Here is a 20,017-nt window from a genome sequence, read left to right as displayed (position 1 = left end):
ATAATAGGCGGTTCGGCAATTTGAAAAATACACTTATTCACTTTCTTGCAGAGAGATAAGAAGATCGATACCACTCTCATGCCTGTGCGGTAAATACTTAGCTGCAGCAGGTTAGCTTAGCTTAGCATAAAGACTGGAAACAGGGGGAAACAGTATAGCATGGCACTGTGTAAATGTTAAAGATGTAATCCGAGCATCACCTCGTACCGTTTGCCTGGAAACCTGTCTGTTTTTGTATGGATTAAACAAGCAAAGTAAAACATGCTAATTAGTGACTTTTTAACCTTTGGAAAGAGCCAGGCTACGTGTTTCCCTCTGTCCCTTACAGTCTTAATGCTAAGCTACAGACATGAGAGTGGTATTGATTCTTTTCATCTAACTCTCGGCAAGATAGCAAATAAGAGCGTTTGTCATAATGTGGAACTAATCAACTGAAAGCTAAAAAAATAAACATAATTCCACCAGATGGCACTCTTGTATCTGTCAAGCCTTGTTTTCTCTTTTCACTGTCTGATATACAGTAGGCTACTGTAATTGTAGCCTACATAAAGTCTGATGACCTCCCTTTCCCTGAACCAGTGTGGCACCTGTGTCAAGTCCTGGATCAAGGACGCATTCAGGTAAGACAAAACTCAGACCTTTCGAATGACAGCAACAGGGGGCCACAATTAAAAAAAATATTCCCAAATGTCATAATACTCTTTTTTTGAGGTTTTGTTTGAAGTTGGCTGTTGCGTGATGACAGCCAGGGAAATACAGCTGTGTGTAGAGTGCACAGGTTGTTAAATTTCCCAGTCTATTTATAGCGAGTCAAAAGCCACAAGTCATTTGCCAAAGAAGAATCACGATGGCCCAAAACACACACAATGACCATAGACATCATAAGGAAGGAAAAGATTCCTCCCCAAAAAAAAACAACCTAAATTTCAGAAACAACTTTGATTTTAGCATTTAAACACTTTCAATTTCCATTTTACTCTTAACTGCTGTCAGAAGAAATGCCTGTTTCCTCTCTCTTTATGAATGACTTTGAGATTTTGTGACTAGAACTACAAGCTGTGACATCAGTAAATAAGAAGATTCAGTAATGAAGGAATCCCAGTTCCCAAAATGAAACTCTAGAATTGTGTTACTTTGGAGGTTTACGTTAAAAATGTAATTGCATAATAGAAAATAGATATACAGAGTCATCTAAAACTTTTATTTATTTATTTTGTTATATTATCCTTCTGGTATATCTTTGTTTTAACCTGTTTAAAAAAAATTTTTTTAAATTCATTTTAACAGTTCATCTTTGATTTACTATTTTTAGATTGTTTCCCTTTGAGATTGTTTCATGGTTGTTTGTTTATTTGTATTGCTTTGTGATTATAAAATGATTGTGTGTATGATGTATACATATGTATGTCTGAACTCGATGGGTCTTCCTCTGCTAAATAAAGGTTACATTTGTCGTGGATTGTGTTTGTAAATTGCTATAAAAAATAAAGTTTACAATCATTTTTGATTCATAAATAAATTAAACAGAACAGAAACAGATCAAATATTCAATTTTGCAGTCAACCAGTCATAAAAAAATAAACAGACGAGAATTAACAACCTCGCAATCATTCAATCAACCAGCCAACATGTCAGTAGCAGCAGGTCAACAAATGGGATTTTATCAATTACAAATTATGGTAATTATCAATTACCATAACTTGAATCCAAGTGAATTGGGCTTCTACTAGGAAAAAAAAGACAAGACTTTGAATGAAACCTCCCATAGTGAGACTTCTTGAAATGAACAAATGATGGGAAACCCCACTATGGGCCTGCTATATATAAGACTATTTGTACTATCAATCATGGATAGAGTTCACTCAATACTTAAAGACATTCCTCAACACAGGCCATGAACATTCTGATTGGTGAGTAGTGGTGAGGCAATGCCTGTAAACTGTTGCTTTCTCTTCCTCTGCAGATCATGTCCAGACACAGCAGAGACTCTGAAGGAAGTATGACACTAGTGTGTTTGGATTATCGATTTACTGGTATTATTGCACACTTCATTTTAAACCATCTGGACCTGTTTTAATGAGTAAATAGTTTTATTTTAATTTTACATCTGCTCAAACAGTCATATTCCCTATGTTTAGCTTTGGAGTTACTTTTGGCTTAGGTTTCACATGCTTAGGTTACTGGGACTATTCGGGGGCGGGGAGGGGGGGCATGCTCAGTGCTGCAGGCAGAGTAGCTGCTGAGGAGAGAGAGCCAGGCTTTGTTCTGCCCGTTATCCTCCTCTGCCACACACACACACACACGTTGTGCTGGATGTATAAAGGGGATTGTTTTGATTCCTCGACGGTGACGTTTTGATTTTTCTTCTCCTGCAGTTCTCGCCATTCCCTGCTACATGGCTACGTTCGCTCGCAGCGCACCTCTGCCGGACAGGAACATACTTGTTGATGCTGCGCAGTTTCAAGAGATCGTGCAGAGGAGCCGCAGCTTGATACAAAAGATCCTACTCTCCATTCCCGACACACACAAATCCTGCATTCAGACAGAGGTGGGATACAGTAGATACGTGCTGGTTTTCGCATAGTTTCGCTTTGATTTGAATATGTTTTAGGCAGAGCTCTATAGGCTGCTGTGTGTTGGTGATAATCAATCAGTGCAGGTCTGTCTATGAGCCCACGGCATGGTAGTGAGCACTGTGCCCATGTTACTAGTCTGACAGGATGTTGAATAAGTTAATGTCTATGCAGCACTGTGCTTTATATTTTTGTAGTTGTAACTAGTATACATTTGTGCCAGTGTGTGATGAGTTATTATCGTACTGCTGCTAAAAGGGACCAGCATAAATCTCTAAATTCTGAGGATCTATTGCCTGAATCCTGCTAAAACCTTCACAGTGGTGGAAGTTGCCCACATTTAGTTTTTACTCATTTGCACTAAGTACTTGGGTGTAAGTTTGAGGTACTTGAGTATTTATATTTTATGCAAACTAAAAACTTGTACTACATTACATTAACTTAACATAGATACCTACTTTACAGATCAGACAAAGGCCATAATGATCTTATTTCTATATTATTATTATTATTATTATTATTATTATATCATGCATCATCCAGATTAAACTACCCAAAAGTAAATAAATAAAACTTTTGATACTCGTAGTAAAAGTAGTTGTAATGCACAACTTTTACTTGTAATGGGGTATCTTTACATTGTTGTGGTATTACTACTTTTACTAAAGGATCTGAGAACCACTGTTTTTTCATGAAGTACATAGGCCTTCAAACACATATCAAGGCAATGTGTGCGTCCTGTTGCATGCCGAGCTGTAATCTATCCATGACATCCATTTTATCTCTCCACCACAGACTCTACAACTTAATTCCTTGGAAAATGCTAAGCTTGTGATAATGGCATCCACAATTGGCATCCCCTCTGCTCCTGTACTCACAGTTGTGTCAGAAAATCTCACTTTGGTAAGCATCTACCATTCTGTGAAATGAAATGAGTGTTAAAGAACAGATAATGTGACCAGTTTGCTGTTATTCTTTTCAATTAGGAGACCAGTTTGACACGTATATCTGAGGGTCTTCAGCTGCACAGGGCCTTACTGAGCTCTGTCTCTCCTCGGCTAGAAAACAAAGACAAAGTGACTGTGCTACAGGCTGACATCAGAGACCTTGTCATTCAGATCAATAAGGTAGAATACTACTTCTAAATCACTGTCATTCTTGGTAAACAATCCTTTCCTTTTAGGCACTGTCATGATGTTGTTTTGTGTGCCTTGCAGATGCTGAAAATGGTCCAAGCAGAGGCTGTAGTGCAGCCCTCACCAACCCCCGTAGCCTTGCGTCTGCCAGGGGAATACGAGGTTCAGGTGGCAGCACACCTGACCCTGGTGCAGCTCCAGTCCTTTGGGCAGGACACGGTCCGCTTCCTCAGGAGTCTGGACCACAGCAATGAGGAGGACACAGAGAGCTGACCACTGACTTTGGTTCATGTCCAAAACATGCCTTATTCTGCCATTTTTTACCATGGTATTTATGTATTTATCTGTTAAATTAATATTTATTATTCTTTTATCTATCTATTTTTATATTTATTTATGTAATATTTATTTAGTGCATTTATTTATAACAATAACTGAAAATTATATATATCTACACACACACACACACACACACACACACACACACACATATCAATAGTAAATATAAAATACTTCAAAAGCTACATCTATAATTTTCTCCATAGCTGAGTATAGTAAAACAATAATGTATAGCAAAGCCGTTTTTATTTCTATTTATACATCCTGTAAAATGTTAAAATGAAACTAATTAGTTGTGTATGATTTGATACTGAATTGATATTGAATTGAATTGTATGATTCTGAAATCACGGTTTGCATTTTTCGGAAAAGGGAATCGTTCCTTTTTGTCAATGACCATGCATAATGACACATCAAGTACTAGCAGTGGGTCATGCTGACGCATGCTCTCATCAGTGAAATTAATCTTAATTTCCAGTGGAGCTAATACTGTAATAAAGAAGTGCAACTAAAAGTGAAATAGAAGCTTTTGTGTCATTATTTCCGCCACGCTGCCAGACAGATTTCCTTGAGGAAGTGTTGCAAGAAGTGGATGATGACCAAGAGCTTTTGTCACTTAAGTGGGTGGCACAAACCACCACCTTGTATGTAGTGTCATGTGGTAGCCTCGCTAGCATGTGATCATCATCACCAGGGTTTGCAATCACAGCGGCTGGATCTCAAGTTATTGTAACTTCCAAAAGTGATGTAACCATAATATGATCTCAGACATACGATAATGGAAACTCACTTTGAGTTAAGTAAACACTGGCGAGTAGAACCAGAGGATCTACATTATGTTTTCTTTTTATTTTAAAACTTATTTACACATTTTAGTGGGAAAACTATCATAAAAAAACGAGCAAAGCAAAACAATGTTTACAGAGACATGGTTATAAACATGGTATTTTCCAACAAAGAATCCCTTTAAATGGATGATTCACCCAGGTTCAGAGCTACTCATAACAGAAAATAAAATATTGTTTTTTTTGTACTTCACCCACTGGGAGGGGGGTTTACAAGGCAGAGATGGCCTTGGCAGCTACTCTTCTCCCCAGCGGCAGAGTCAGGTCAGTGATGGCCAGGACAACTCTAGGTTTGGCCAGAGCAGGCAGCTTCACCAGCTCAGAAACCTGGATGCACAAAAAAGACAAATAAGTATTAATTTTTAAGAAACATGCATCATGTTGCTCAAGGCAAGTTTTAACTCTTGATCTGTGAACAGTCTCATGGTTACAGGCTCCCACAAAACCATTGGGGTCATACACACCAGGTTTTCTTAACTTGGTGCAAATTCACACATGGATCAAATTCTGAGCGTGACCCTTGAATTCTCTCGCTCTCTGAGATTTTCTCTTTACCAAAGCACTCAATCCTCAAAAATGTCTTTGCAACCAAGCAGAACAAACAAAGTTTATGAAGAAATTCCAAACCCTTTCCCAATGTCTGATGTAACATCATCTCCCTCCTTATCTGTATCCTTCTCGCCTTCCAGTTTCTTCTCCTCCCAGCTCATAACTCACCATTGTAAAGGGCATGAACTGCAGAATGCTTCCGCGACTTCCCTGCTCCAGGCACTCAACACACTCCTCCATAAAACTCTGTACAAACTGGGTGTGAGGGCCCGCCATCTTGGAGCCCAGGATGGAGGAAATGAGGAGGAAAAGGTTGGCTGAGGAGTAGAGAACAGGTGGTATGAATTGTCATAGTTGAAGTAATCGCACGTCTGTGTTCATGGCATTTCCCTATAGTGATGAGCAGTCATTATAACAGAGGTTGGTTCATTTCTCTGTGCAAGGTGCAGGCAAAAAGGACTGTACGTGGACGTATAGCACAGGCTTACCCAGGACTCGGTTGAGAGGGTCCCTCATGTTGACAGTATGGAGCTGGGAGGCAGAGAGGGAACTGCTCATTGATCGGTCTCCTATGAAAGAACATGTGATGTTAGAAAACAGCGGAAGAACTGACAAGTGTCGTTTTCATTTTATTTTAGTTATTTGAGAAAGTAAAAAGACACATACACAAAACAAAATGTCAACAGGGAAGTTAAAAGTTAACCGTCAAGTATTCTGTCGGTGGTTAACAAAAAGGCCGTCTTGACTAAAGACAATGGACATGTTTTTTACAATGGAATGGGTGGAACTCATTTGACTTTGGGTAAAATTCCCAAGGTTGATAGCAGGATGATAAGAGTAATTTGGAACCACAATGCCTCTATTGCTCTCAAAATCAATCTTCCTCTGGTTGGTAAAGTGACTATATGTAACTTTTACACGTTTCTGAAATCGTTTAATGTTCCAACTGATGATCATAAATGACCTGTAACAGAAAACAAGACTTACAGTGAAAAGAACGCTAGTTTTATATAGTTTTTCGTTCACTCTCGCCTTCTTCTCTGGCGTTATGTACTTTATCGACCCTCCCCCGATCTGACTCTCTTACTCATGCCTCCCAACGCTGCCACAGACACTCTCCTCTCTACTCAAGCCTCCTCCCTTGACTCTCTCTGTCCTCTTACTTCACGGCAGGCTCGCAAGTCCTTCCCAGCTCCGTGGTTAGCTGACAGACCAACTATACGGGCAGCGGAAAGGAAATGGCGGAAATCTAAACACCCAGATGATCTGCTTACCTATCAGTCTCTTCTTTCCTCCTTCGCTGCCTCTATTTCTGCAGCAAAAAGCTCTTTTTATCAAACCAAAACTGAATCTTCTTTCTCCAACCCCAAAAATCTTTTTTCCATCTTCTCTATCCTCCTAGATTTCCCCAGTCCACCACCTCCCTCCTACCAACCCACTTTGTCAACTACTTTGTAAAAAAGATAGATGACAAACTCTTCATTCTCCACCTCACTTCCTGAAATCATCTTACCATCCATCACATCCAGTACTCTCTTTCTTACTTTAATTACCTCCGCCCGCCCAACCACCTGCCCCCTTGATCCTATCCCTTCTCACCTTCTCCAGTCTATTGCTCCTGACCTTCTTCCTTTCCTCGCTCATCTCATTAACATCTCCTTGTCAACTGGCTGTTTCCCAGACGCCCTCAAAGAGGCAAGAGTGACCCCACTACTCACACTCGACTCGTCTGAAGTAAATAACTACAGACCCGTCTCCCTTCTTCCATTTCTTTCCAAAACTCTTGAGCGTTCCATTTATAATCAACTCTCTACCTATCTCCACCAGAACAACCTTCTTGATCCCCACCAGTCTGGCTTCAAGGCTGGCCCCTCAACAGAAACTGCCCTCCTTGCTGTCACTGAGCAGCTTCGCATCGCTAGAGCAGCCTCTCTCTCCTCCGTCGTCATCCTTCTGGACCTTTCTGCTGCCTTCGACACAGTGAACCATCAGATCCTCATTTCGACACTCCAGGATCTGGGTGTCTCAGGCTCTGCGCTCTCTTTGCTCACATCTTACCTGACAGACCGAACCTACCGGGTAACTTGGAGAGGATCTACCTCAGAACCTTGCCCACTCAAAACTGGGGTTCCTCAGGGATCAGTCCTGGGTCCCCTCCTCTTCTCTCTGTACACCAACTCACCAACTGTCATTCAGTCGCACGGCTTTTCTTATCACAGCTACTCAGATGACACCCAACTAATTCTCTCCTTTCCGGAGTCTGAAACTCAGGTAGCAGCATGTATCCCGGCCTGTCTGACTGACATTTCTTCTTGGATGTCCACACACCATCTGAAACTCAACCTTGACAAGACTGAGCTCCTTTTCCTTCCAGGGAAAGGCTCTCCTACCCAGGACCTGAAAATAACAATTGACAACTCTGTGGTAGTCCCCACCCACACTGCTAGAAATCTGAGTGTGACACTTGACGACCAACTAACCTTCACTGCCAACATCGCTGCAACTACCCGATCATGTAGATACATGCTGCACAACATCAGAAGAATACGTCCCCTTCTAACGCAGAAGGCGGCTCAGGTTCTGGTTCAGGCTCTGGTCATCTCACGTCTAGACTACTGCAACTCCCTCCTGATTGGCCTGCCTACATGTGCCATCCGGCCCCTGCAGCTCATTCAGAACGCAGCAGCTCGACTTGTCTTCAACCTCCCCAAGTTCTCTCACACTACACCGCTCCTCCGCTCTCTTCACTAGTTACCAGTTGCTGCCTGCATCCGCTTCAAGACACTAGTACTTGCATACAGCCCCAGCATACATCCAGGACATGGTCACACCCTATACCCCAACCCGCCACTCAACTCTGCATCAGCCAACCGGCTTGCTGCCCCCTCACAGCGAGGGAGAACTAATCACTCAACAAAATCCAGACTTTTGCTGTCCTGGCTCCTAAATGGTGGAATGAGCTCCCTATTGACATCAGGATGGCCGAAAACCTACGCATCTTCTGCCGAAGGCTAAAAACACATCTCTTCCGACTACACCTCGGATAAAGAAGAAGAAAAAATTAATAAAAAAATAAAATGATATATATATATTTTTTTTCTTTTTTCTTGATGCTGCACTTTAATATGGCTCTTTGTAGTATTACCTATTTAAAGCTAATGTACTTGCACTTAATACTTGTCTGGAGTTTGCACCTTCAAGGTTGAACGCACTTAATTGTAAGTCGCTTTGGATAAAAGCGTCAGCTAAATGACATGTAATGTTTTTATTTATGCCTTTGCCCGTCACAAAATGATTTACGGCAGGTAGACAGGGCTGCATAGCACACATTCTGACGGGTCACAGATTTCGGCTGAACACCAGAAAAGCCTGTGTTAGTTTATCCAGCCAGGTAAAAGGTAGCAGGAGTTTTCTTTATATAGGCCTAATTGTATTTACATTTTATTTTAGAAGTTATCTGCTATAGTTATGGCTGATACTGGGGCAGGGCCATCACAGGAAATAAGGAAATTAAAGAAAGAACAACTAAAAGCTATAAGGGAAAGTGAAAGACAATGGGTGAATCCGAGTCACGAGTTGTGTTGGCCTACTATTTTCTTTTCCTTTGTCCCCCTGTACCTGTGTAAAACATCCTTGGGTTTTATGAAATGCACTATATGAATCTAAGTTATTATTACGTTGGTTGCTACAACTAACCCGGTTTAGCTCACGATACATCCAACGTAGGCTAAGTTACTGTATGCAACACTTGAAATGCAACAATGCATCTGTGACTTATTCTATTATTGTAAATGAATGATTTTCTGTCTGAGCAAAACATTCATCGCAACTATATGACCACCCGGTAACGCTAACTCAGTAATATACAGTGGGCAATACAGCACCGTAAAGAAAAGACCTTTACGTCTCCAATAGAGTGCGGATCGGGCCGCATTATTCTGTCCGAGCCCGGCCTGCGTCCGACAGATCAGTAACCGAACTCGACCCAAGCCCAACAAGCATTAAAATATTTATGTCTGAGCCCGACCTGAGCCCGACACAGTTAAAAAATCTCTTTTTTTCCCTCATACTAATGACACGTTTGTTTGTGTGGAAAGCCCGCTTTTATTAAGCAACTGTAGGAAGGCATTCGGAAATGAACAGATGAGCACATCAGCGCACACGGGGCAACAAGCGCACGTTAACACAGGCACGCACCTACATAATAAGCTTTTTAAAATTAAAAATGTTCAATGCCTTATCGTGCTGATGTGACCGAGCCCGACCCAAACCCGAACATCATTTCTAAATATCTGTCCGAACCCGGCCGCTAGAATCAACACAATCTGAAAGTTATATATAGCGACTTTAAGTACTGAATTGTTAAACGTAAAAACCTCCCATTAAACTGCAGTGCTCACGTCAGAACCTGCTGATGGGTAAGACACAGATAATGAATATAGATCAAACAAAGCTTATTTATGCTTCTGACTGAGCTAATCGTGCTTACAAGAAGCAACTTGCTAGTAACAGGGTCTCGGAAAGTCCTTTTGCTTTTGAAAACCGTCTGGTATTTGCATAATCCTTAGCTCAGACTGACACAGCCACAGGCTTCACATTAATAGACTGACCTGGACTGGAAAGGGCAGCAGGTTCATCCTCATTGGAGCTGAGCAGACGCATGAGTTTAGAGGGTTGAGTGTCATCCAAGGGAAAGAGGCTGTTGTAGTCCTGCAGCCGATAAGGAATATGTTAAGAATACTTTGGGTTCGAGATCAATTATATATGCAATTAAAAGGAATTCAATCAGAGTATTCACACACTTTGTGTCATTTTCTCACACTGAAAATAGTATTTCCATTAGTAACATTTGACTTGCTTGAGTGACTGTTACCTCAATATCTTCTCGTTGCCTTTTGCGCTGACGAGCAGAAAACGAGCCTTTGTGGTGAGAGGAGTAAGAGCTGAGTGCACACCACACAGACAACCTGAGGAGTCAACGGGAGAGTAAAGTTAACACCAGATCCCAAAATAACAACGCCATGATCACATCAAAAGTATTAAGCTTCACTCACTTCGCCAGTGCCTTTCCAGGGGGGTCCGCCAGGCTGTGCCAGTGGGCTGAGTCTGTGAGCAGGTCGGGCAGTATGGTACCCAGCAGGGTGAGGGTGATCTGCTGAGTGTCCAGGCAGAAGATGCTGTAGAGTAACTCCACCACCCGATCGGCCCACTCCTGTCGAGTCTCCTTCAGCAGCTCCTGAAATAAGACGCAGTGCTCTGATATATACACAAGTCATTTGACTGTCACGCTCTAGTTAAGGTCTCTTTGTGTGCGCCTTTGATACCACAAGGTTAGGTTTTCATCATCAAAAAAAGGTACCATGTGGAGTTTATGACCACTAGTGGTGTGACTGAGCAACGTTTTGATTTGTGGATCCTTGTTTTGATCTCACAAGTATTAGTCAATTAATTGATAAATAGAAAATTATTCAACGACTATTTTGATAATCGGTTAATCAGTTAGGTAATATTTCCTTGTCTTATATATCATAGCAAACTGAATATCTCTGGGTTTTAAACTGTTGGTCAGACAAAGCAAGACATTCACAGAAGATCACCTGAGGCTGTATTAAATAGTGATGGCCATTTTCCCCCCGCGATTAATCAAGAAAAAAAAACAGCAAACAAAATGATAATGAATGGTTAGTTGCAGCCTTTAAACACAGCTAGTGTGGCTGTTGTTGATCCTCAAGCTATCTGCACCCTTTTCTCAGTCCCCTACCTTGACCAAATTGTTTGTGAACCAGAAGACCCCGCCCATGTTGAGAAGACTCTCAAACAGATGCAGGGCCCGGCTGTCCACCCAGCCTTTGCGCAGCACCGTCTGGAACTGCTTGCTGAGGGCCACATGGATGGGGTCTTTGGCCGGCAGTAGGTTGCGGTAGGGGATCGGTTCCTGGCCCTCCACCGGGGAGCGCAGGGTCGCGGCCGTTTGTTGGAAGACGTCGGCACACATGTGCTCCATGATGGAACTCATAATAATCACCCTGGTGAGAGAGAACATCATTGTTAATTCACGTATTAATGGTCTGTGAAGGAGAACGCATCTGATCATGGGCTAAAGTTGTAAAGTATAAGTGTGTGTTTCAGTTGTTTGTACCGTTCATTGTAAAACTGCAGAGTGTTCTCCCCATAAAGCGGGGTCACGAGCTGCCGGATCATAGTCTGCGGCTTCTCCCTCTCATCCCTCCCCAGCATCCTGACGTGGGCCACCAGCCAGGCCACCGCACAGATTGCCATACTGCACACCTTCCCCTTGATGTTGTCAGTGATCTTCTACACTCAGAGAGAGAGATGACAAGGAAAAAAAAAGGAAGAAAGGATGTGGTTAAAATAATGTGTGGTATGGTGAAAGGAGAGAGGATTCTGACTAAGACTGCATCCTTCCGCATTGCGCGATACGAAAACTTGGGACTTTAGGGCGTCACTGCTGTTGCAAGTTCTTACACATTTGCTAATTTCCAGAGAATATGTCATGCTCACTTGAGTAATGAGTCAAACTGCAAAGGTTCATAGACATGCAGTGGTTAGGGAGGTTACTGGTACTGCTTGAGCATCATGTGAGCAACTCAGGAAATCTCACAAAATATTTTCCAGTCACAGGAAGAGCATTAAAGTTGAACAGACCTGTACTGCCTCCACAGAAAGAACACCGTTCTCCCACGCATTCAAAACTTCCAAGATGGCTGCTGGCGTGCTGAGGCAGATTTCATGCCATTTCACCTGACTGTCACAACAACACATAACCGTCAGAGGAAGTTTAGAGAATGCATTACATAACTGAAATGAAAATGAAAATAATAAAATTAAACGCTAACGTACTCTGCAGGTCATTACCGCACTTGATGCGTGCGGAAACATTTAAAGTCCTAGTTTATAAGACACCAGTGTGAAGCAGTTCCCACCAAATGTTCAAAACAAAGTTAAAAAAGTACCAAAAGCAGAAGTCTAAAAAAAAACAAAAAAAAAAAACAAATGAAATGGAGTCACTACTGTAAAAGTCATGTGCTCTTTTATTCCTATCACAATCACTATTATTGCGCGGTACTGCTGGGAAGCTCTGACATCTGTGACATTCACTCAAAAGTCAACAGTGCTACAATTACAAGCAATATTATGTTTATTATAAGGGTAACAAGTCCCTAAGTTAAGCATTTATAAGCAGTATATAAACATGTAATAGATGATTTATAACACACGGCGCAAGTTGCCTCTTAGCGAAGGGCTTTTATTGTGAAAGGTAAGAACGGAAGGGGTGAGGCTATAACGCGCTGCCATTGACAATGTTGTCGTCAATAAAGAGTTCGTAGTCTTGGTTCAGACTACGGAGCCTCCATCTTATGTTTTTATTACCTTCATAGGTATAGGCGCAACTCATAACCGTTGTCTACAGTAATATATCATTCTGAATTTTAAAACATATTTTAAAATTGTAATCCTGCTAATAATACCCTTTTTTTTTATGTATCGGTAATCTGATTACATCTGATTTTCTGTAACTTTAACTTGGAATCCTTATTACATAACGCCTTTCCATGTATTCTCTCATGTATACTCCCCAAGCCTGATTACAACTGTGTTTTTCTATAATGTCATTCATTTTCTATATAAACAGCCTCCAAGTATAAAGCATGCACAAAAAACTGTTCTTTAAGTTAAGATTTGTCTGCAACTTACACTAGTTTCATCTCTGAGGAGTTGTTCAGCAGGGTGACCAGGCTCTCCACTTTGCCAGGCTCTGGTCTGAAGCAGGGGTGGTCGGGGTTTAGAGTCTTGCCCTCTTCAGGCATACATGTCTGCAGCCATGTTTCAAAGAAGGGTGTCTCCCCTGAAGGGCTGGGGTCTGACAGGATCACCTGGAAAGGAGAGACACAGGGCAGCCGTGTGCTCTATGAATCGCTTTAGGCTTAATCAATTAAAATGGACACATGACATAGATCTAATCAATCTACAGTATTCTGTTCAGCGAGCAGAGATGCTGCAGAATATCTTAGGTCACTTCTACAAAGCCCTCTCCGCACATCCTGTGGCCTTACGCTGAAAGAGCAGGCTGATTTGCTCTGAAATTCACATTGATTCACAGTGTACTGTACCCATTAACATCAATATACTCTTTTTTCTGACAAGCTTGAATTGACACAAACTAACCTCAGAACCATATGTCTGCACCACATGGCAGAGCATTAGGAAGGAGATGTCAAAGAGCAGGGCCCGTACTGACGCAGACTTGGCTGAAGGAGAGCAGGGAAAAACCCGCAATGTTAGGATCACATTTAATACAAAATATGTCAAATCCCCACATTGGAACACGTCACTCTTGCATTGAACTCACATCCTTCGCCGCTGATGTGCTTGGGAAACTCATTAAGCCTATAACAAAAAGGAAACACATTACAAGTTATGAAGCATCTTGTTAAAAATCCACTTCTTTAGGCCAACTGGAGTTTTCCACATTCCACTGGTATGCAAGTCAATATAGGAGTCATGATTTTGGGGACTATTTGTCTTACCTCTATTTTGCATTTACTCACTTAATGAACTTCCGGGCAAAGGACTTGAGTTTCCCAGTGGCCGCTGCTGCTGCCAAGAGCAGATCTAGGCTCTTTCCAGACAACATGTGTCCCAGGACCCCCAAAAGGCCCTCAGGTGACTTGGAGTGATCTGCATCTACTGTCTAATGAACGAGAAAGGAAGACTGATGTTCATTTGTTCTTGTTACTAAAGGTGTGTTCAATATAGTTCTTTCACTTGTATTTATTGATACATGACATTGTTTTTTCTAGACATGTAACTTGATATTATACAGTTTATAAAATACACTGAGAATGCCCTGTACAGTTTAGATCGGGTAATGGTGCTCTACCTTAAGAATATTGGTGACAGTGGGCTCAGCTCGCAGGATGAGACCAGGGTTGGGCTGGATGTTAGCATTTTCTGCTGTCTTTAACCTTGGGGCGAACTCCCTGTCCTCGGTCCTGAATCAAATGTGCAAGGGGAGAGGGACGGCAAGGTAGGGATAGACGAGAGACAAAGGCGGGGTGGAGGGGTTGGGGGATACGGTGTATTGTGTGAATATGGTGAACAAAACTTCATCCATGATCATGTTAACTAAAAGAGTTCAGACATTGAAGAAAAGAGCCGTCACGTGTGTTCATTGTGACATGGGAACCCGTACCGTTTTGAAGTGAGGCAGGCTGTATTTGAATCTGACAGCAGACCAAGCTTGTTACACTCCTGCAGGAGCATGCTGAGGCAGTCACAACTATGTAAAGAAGCGCAAGACAAATGATAAGTGTCATGGTGTCGGCTTACCAGGCATTTAACTGGTTTTTCTTATCTAGAACGTCTTACAATGAGATTACAGGCAGTGAAGAGGTTTGTGGCAGCACTTACTTGCATCTCTGATCAGCTTTGTCCAGCAGGGGTGTGAGTTTAAGTAAGTACTGAAATGCAATATTCACATCCTCCATGAAGTCCTGGAAAATACAATTTGCCATGTTATTAAAAGTGAAAGTGAAGGTTTCATCACATTACATTTCACACCACAGTTATTGCTTTTTTTAGCCCGTGACTGCTTGGCAATAGTAAAAGCTCATGATTGTGTCAGTGTTCATTTGTCAGAAAGACATCAGTGAGTCAATTGTTGTACCTGTCCTTTGTCACCCTGAGGATACTTCTTTAGGCGGAGCAGAACTTGTGGAATCTAGTATAAAGAAACAAGAAACTCTTTAAGTGTGGTCGAGTTGCACGCGCACAGTAACAATGCTTCTGTCATTCTCACTGGTGCCGGATGTAGATCTGTTTACTTTATTTCACCCTTATTCACTAAAGTGATTACTGCATGCAACAAAAACCTAAAGTCAATCTAGGCAAAAGATAGTCCACAAAAGACTATCAGGTGGAAATAATACTGAAAACACAAACTTAAAAGTTGAAATAAACAAACTAATGAAGTTCAACTTTCGCTCAAAATGGCCAGACTTTCGACATCAATTTAAAGTCAAAAGGACAATAAACACTCCAGACTAAGCAAAAAAGAAAGGCAGACAGAAGCAGATCACAAGTAGATAGAGGGAACTGTCCTCCTCTTTGAAATAGACATTACCTTGAGGAATGTGAAGGCAGTCCATTTGAGCTCCTCTGTGCCCTCTGGTGACTCGATGAGGCCGGTGAAGCAGGCCTTCCAGATCTCCAGGACAAAAAGAGGAGCAGGGATTCGCTGTGGAGGACAGACAATTTGAAAAGACTGCTGCCAAAAATAATAAAATACATACATACAACAGAGCAGTCTTAATATGCGTGTGCATGAATTCTTGCATGAAGAAACTGATAACTACAAGGACAGAGGCAAAATGAGAAATGGTCCAACAATGAAAGACAAATGGTCTTCCAGAGAGAGTTGGACTCTTCAGATTTAGTTTGATCTTCAACTTCTTATATTCCTTTTTTTTTTTTTTTATTCTCAGCATGACATACAACATTGGCCACTCTGATAAAAATTACCTTACAGTTCACAATTTACTGCCATCGTGCTATATTAATGTCAAGATATTTAAGAAGACTTTATTGATTTTTTTTTTTTTTTTTTTACACATTACACACAGGCCCGAAATACACACACATGCACAAAGAGGACCTATACACATGCATTATTGGAGTGATATCAGAGCGAGAGGGCTGCCAATAAACAGGCACCCCGTGCCACTGGGGGCTCGAGTGCCTTGCTCAAGGGCACCTCAGCAGTGTCCAGGAGGTGAACTGGCACCTCTCCAGCTACCAAAAGACAAGCACTTTACTTTCCCTGGCAGTTTAAGGCAGATTTAACATTACATTTCTATGCCACTAAATTAGGGCTGGGCGATATGGAGAAAATCAAATATCACGATATTTTTAACCAAATACCTCAATATCGATACTGCAACGATATTGTAGTGTTGACTATTGGTGCTTTCACAAAATATTTACACAATAAGATTTTTCATAAATAATCATCAGTAATGTGGATATAATGACTCAGTGGGTAAAGGCAAATAATAGAACAGTTACAACAGTCTGGTAAGTTCAGAAAATGACATCACTTTACTGTAATGCAGCCTTTAAAACCAGGAAAAGACAACACTTACGCCATATTACGATATCCAAAATCTAAAACGATATCTAGTCTCATATCACGATATCGATATAATATCGATATATTGCCCAGCTCTACACTAAATGTTCACCTGCATTCTCTTGATCATCATCAGCTGCTCCACCAGTGGCTGTGTCTCGCCTGTCAGATTCATAGTCCCTTCCAGCATGACGAAGGCGTGGACTGATGGAAAGGAGGCATGGAACCTAGGGTCACTCTGCTCAGACAGCATCAGGGGAATACTGAGGAAAGAGTGAAGAGTTAGCATGACAAAGATTGATTGTGATGTTCTTTACAGTAATATATTGCCACGTCTAGGCTAAGCAGCGTCATGCCAAAGTTAAACTGATCTGTGTATTCAATATGCAGGAATAAGGTGGGAAACGTCACCCTTTTACTAGTGACAAGCTCTCATCCAATTTAGTTCTCGATGTCTGGTTAGGGACACAGCCGAGGCCATCCGTCACTCTCAACACTGATTGCTCTACGCTGCTCCAGGAACCTTTGGAGGAGTAGCAGCAGAAACACAGTAAGACATCTGGCACAACAATTATGCATAATAAAATTTGCAGACATCTAATATAAATGATAATGTTTAGCCTTAATGTTTCCCAGACAATCACTGGTAACTAAAATTGTCTCTTAAACTCAGAGAGATCTATCACCCAGGGAAACTCCATCAAATATAACTTCAAGTTTGCAAATTGTTTTCATGTCGCTTTGACAGGGGAGAACCATACTCATATTGAAATATATATATATATATATATACACACACACACACATATTTGTGCCCAAATGCATTTTGCATAACCCTATGTGTACACACACACACACACACACACACACACACCTTGTTCCTCCAGCCGAGCGATGTGGACCAGTGCTCTGTTCTTGGTGCTATTCATCAGATTGTAAAGCCTCTCCTGACAGGCTCTCAGACTGGCCTCTGTGCTGGCTGATGGACCCAGTTCTCTCAGCTTCTCACAGTACCAGGCACAGCCCTGCAGCAGCCACACTACCACTCCCAGCAGAGCCCGACACAGCCCAATGCATTCCTCTGCTTTCCCGTGACAGCTTCAGAGTCAGAGATAAGAGGCAGTGAGTCAGAGATAGTTTAAATAAATTAGAAGAAACTTATGGCATTTCCAAAACCAAACTAACAGTTTTTAACTAAGCAAATGTGCAGGCCAGCAGTGAAGAATAAAACATTAGAAATACATCAAAACATTGCATGTCCAAGGAATATGGGCTGCTCATTTACTTAAGAGTTAGTGGTATGCAGCTGTAGCTGATGTTGTTAGTAAAAGGAAACAAGTAAGATTTGATAACTAAATGTTAACTTGTGAGACAAGGCTGATCTTGGTATTATACAATCACTTTATCGCCTTAGTACCAGCATTCTGGATGAGCTGCAGGTTATCTGAGTGACGTTGACAATAATCTAAGCAAGATTTAAATAAGCAATAACCTTTTCATTTTTACATACATTCTCAGCTTCATTAAACGTTATCTAGATATCCCATTAAACACATTTGTTAATAGTTACTATGCAATTAGTGAACACCAATACTTGCCCCAATTCACTGCAGATGATATTCTGAGACATAAATGTGCATATATGCTTACTAAATCTATTATGATTTCATAAGAAATTCTAAATTCATACAAGGCATAAAAATCTAGCCTCAACATTGATGCGGTTATGTGTTAGACGTGTTACACAGGTAACAATAAAGATGGAAAATGTAATATAACGTTACTGATGGAGAAGGACAACACTGTCGAGAATAATTTCACATACCTGAGACGATGGCAAAACATGTCCATTATCTCCAACAGTGATGTGACACACAGCTCCCGAGAAAAGTCATCAAACTATCAGAAAAGAGACATATTCATGAAAACCTCTCATATATTACAGTAAACTGCACGATACCATAATTTTGTGTAAAAAATATAAAAGTAAATGACCTTGCTGAGGGCTGTAAGCACACTGGAATAAGACACCATCTAAGGAGAGAGAAGGTAACATTCATTACGGTTTGACTCACTGCCCAGTTACCATATTTTTAATAACACTGCTTTTTGTCTCACCTGGGAACTTATAGCATATTTTAGGTAAGACAAAATAAGAGGGTTAGGAGAGGGACCAATCATTGCCTGCTCCATCAGGGCCTCTGAAATACACAAACAGCATTTAAAGCCACAATTAGAATTGACAAAAAGATAACTGGTGTAAAGAGTAATTATTAACATGATATCTAGGGAACTTCACTGACCTGCAAGGTTAAGATAGTCCCATGTTGCTCCCTTTGGAAAGTTTTTCTTGATGTTAATGGCCCACTGATAGTCACTCCATCGTTCCTTCCATGCCTGTAGAATGGCTTGCTTCAGATTGACCACCTTCATCCTGGTAAAAACGACCACGCACTCGTAACATTATTCAACATTTCGAAGAGACAGCCATTAATGTTAAAGCTATTTCGCAGTAAACTTCTATATGCGATACGCACTAGTTTACTTTAGTTTACTACGTTATTCATTCATGCAGCTGGTTGACGTTAGCCGTTAGCTGCCGATGTAATTTATTAACTCATAAATTAAGATAAAGTTGTCTTGCTGGGTGCAAAAACACGTATTCCACGGCAAATAAGACACAACCCAGTCGCACTATGTTATCACTAAATTACATGCTTACCTGACTTTTTCAGTTTTTCAAAACATAAAATATATTTGTTTGTAGCTCCTCTGCTTCACAGTTCACAACACAAAGAACGCCATTTTTGTTGTAAAATACGTAAACGTTCATTGGTTAGTCTCTGGTCTCTTGACGTCTTACTATTCTTTCCGCGGATTGGTTAGACAGTGCTGAACGCTCAATGGCAGAGTAATGACCTAACATTGTCACAAGATGTCGCACTCTACAAAGTTAAAAGTCAAAGCTCGGCACAAAGTCAGGGAGTAAGGTAAAACTAACCAACTGAAGAAATACTTAGGTATTATCAAGCCTGGCACTTGTGTAGCTCAACTGACATTTAGCTAGCTAACTAGCTAGCGTTAGCGTTAGCTAATTAGCTAGATACTACTGAGTTCATTTAGCTAAAAAGAAAACATAGTATGCCAATTTAGGGAACTTAAAGTTAGCTGACTTCAGACAAAACGTGTTATATTGAGTCTTACTGTCAGGTAGGGTTATTTACATGAGTTATTTAAATATTTAAATAACTCTCCTTCATTTGACCACTTATGTAGCTACTCCATAGCAGAAATGCTTTGTTATCTTATGTAACCACCCCATTCAGTTGTGTGATTCACTGCAGTTTCATCTTTTTTGTGTGTCAGTTCACTGCTTTTCAACAGGGTTTTTCATCTAGTGTGTCACACCATAGAGGTGAATAGAAA

General features: G+C 41.1%; 2 protein-coding genes across 5 annotated transcripts; one reads left to right on the top strand and one right to left on the bottom strand.

The window, feature by feature from the left end:
- The first annotated feature begins 574 nt into the window (after positions 1-574).
- csf3a (colony stimulating factor 3 (granulocyte) a) lies at positions 575-4,573 on the top strand. 4 transcript variants are annotated; one of them, XM_078279167.1, is made up of 6 exons: positions 575-620; positions 1,964-2,033; positions 2,376-2,548; positions 3,369-3,476; positions 3,560-3,700; positions 3,791-4,573. In XM_078279167.1, the coding sequence occupies exons 2-6, from the start codon at positions 1,967-1,969 to the stop codon at positions 3,980-3,982; spliced, it is 681 nt and encodes a 226-aa protein (XP_078135293.1). In that variant the 5' UTR covers positions 575-620; positions 1,964-1,966; the 3' UTR covers positions 3,983-4,573. The 4 variants fall into 4 exon arrangements, with proteins under 4 accessions (XP_078135293.1, XP_078135295.1, XP_078135294.1 ...); XM_078279169.1 differs by lacking the exons at positions 575-620; positions 1,964-2,033 and adding an exon at positions 1,856-1,910; XM_078279168.1 differs by lacking the exon at positions 575-620 and having other exon boundaries at positions 1,964-1,997.
- A 303-nt stretch (positions 4,574-4,876) lies between these two features.
- On the bottom strand, positions 4,877-19,402 carry med24 (mediator complex subunit 24). Its single transcript, XM_078279166.1, has 26 exons — positions 19,314-19,402; positions 18,895-19,025; positions 18,710-18,792; positions 18,587-18,625; positions 18,417-18,490; positions 17,466-17,689; positions 17,003-17,114; positions 16,704-16,854; positions 15,587-15,700; positions 15,131-15,184; positions 14,875-14,957; positions 14,657-14,743; positions 14,345-14,444; positions 14,013-14,155; positions 13,814-13,851; positions 13,630-13,712; positions 13,159-13,337; positions 12,109-12,208; positions 11,582-11,757; positions 11,204-11,468; positions 10,497-10,678; positions 10,316-10,409; positions 10,053-10,152; positions 5,931-6,011; positions 5,611-5,759; positions 4,877-5,220 (listed from the first exon to the last, which is right to left on the bottom strand). Exons 2-26 carry the CDS (start codon positions 19,022-19,024, stop codon positions 5,104-5,106), a joined length of 2,958 nt encoding a protein of 985 aa, XP_078135292.1. The 5' UTR covers position 19,025; positions 19,314-19,402; the 3' UTR covers positions 4,877-5,103.
- Between the last annotated feature and the right edge of the window lie 615 nt (positions 19,403-20,017).

Source organism: Sander vitreus, chromosome 21 (genome assembly GCF_031162955.1).
Source record: "Sander vitreus isolate 19-12246 chromosome 21, sanVit1, whole genome shotgun sequence".
NCBI classification, from domain to species: Eukaryota; Metazoa; Chordata; class Actinopteri; order Perciformes; family Percidae; genus Sander; species Sander vitreus.
This window is presented reverse-complemented; position numbering and strand designations above follow the sequence as displayed.

Coding starts and splice junctions, on each gene's coding strand:
- csf3a (XM_078279167.1), top strand. CDS start 1,967: ATGTCCAGACACAGCAGAGACTCTGAAGGAAGTATGACACTAGTGTGT. Junction 2,034..2,375: donor TTTGGATTATCGATTTACTG/GTATTATTGCAC, acceptor CTTCTCCTGCAG/TTCTCGCCATTCCCTGCTAC. Junction 3,477..3,559: donor TGTCAGAAAATCTCACTTTG/GTAAGCATCTAC, acceptor CTTTTCAATTAG/GAGACCAGTTTGACACGTAT.
- med24 (XM_078279166.1), bottom strand. CDS start 19,024: ATGAAGGTGGTCAATCTGAAGCAAGCCATTCTACAGGCATGGAAGGAA. Junction 13,713..13,813: donor GCACATCAGCGGCGAAGGAT/GTGAGTTCAATG, acceptor GCTCTCCTTCAG/CCAAGTCTGCGTCAGTACGG. Junction 11,469..11,581: donor CTGCAGTTTTACAATGAACG/GTACAAACAACT, acceptor CTCTCTCACCAG/GGTGATTATTATGAGTTCCA.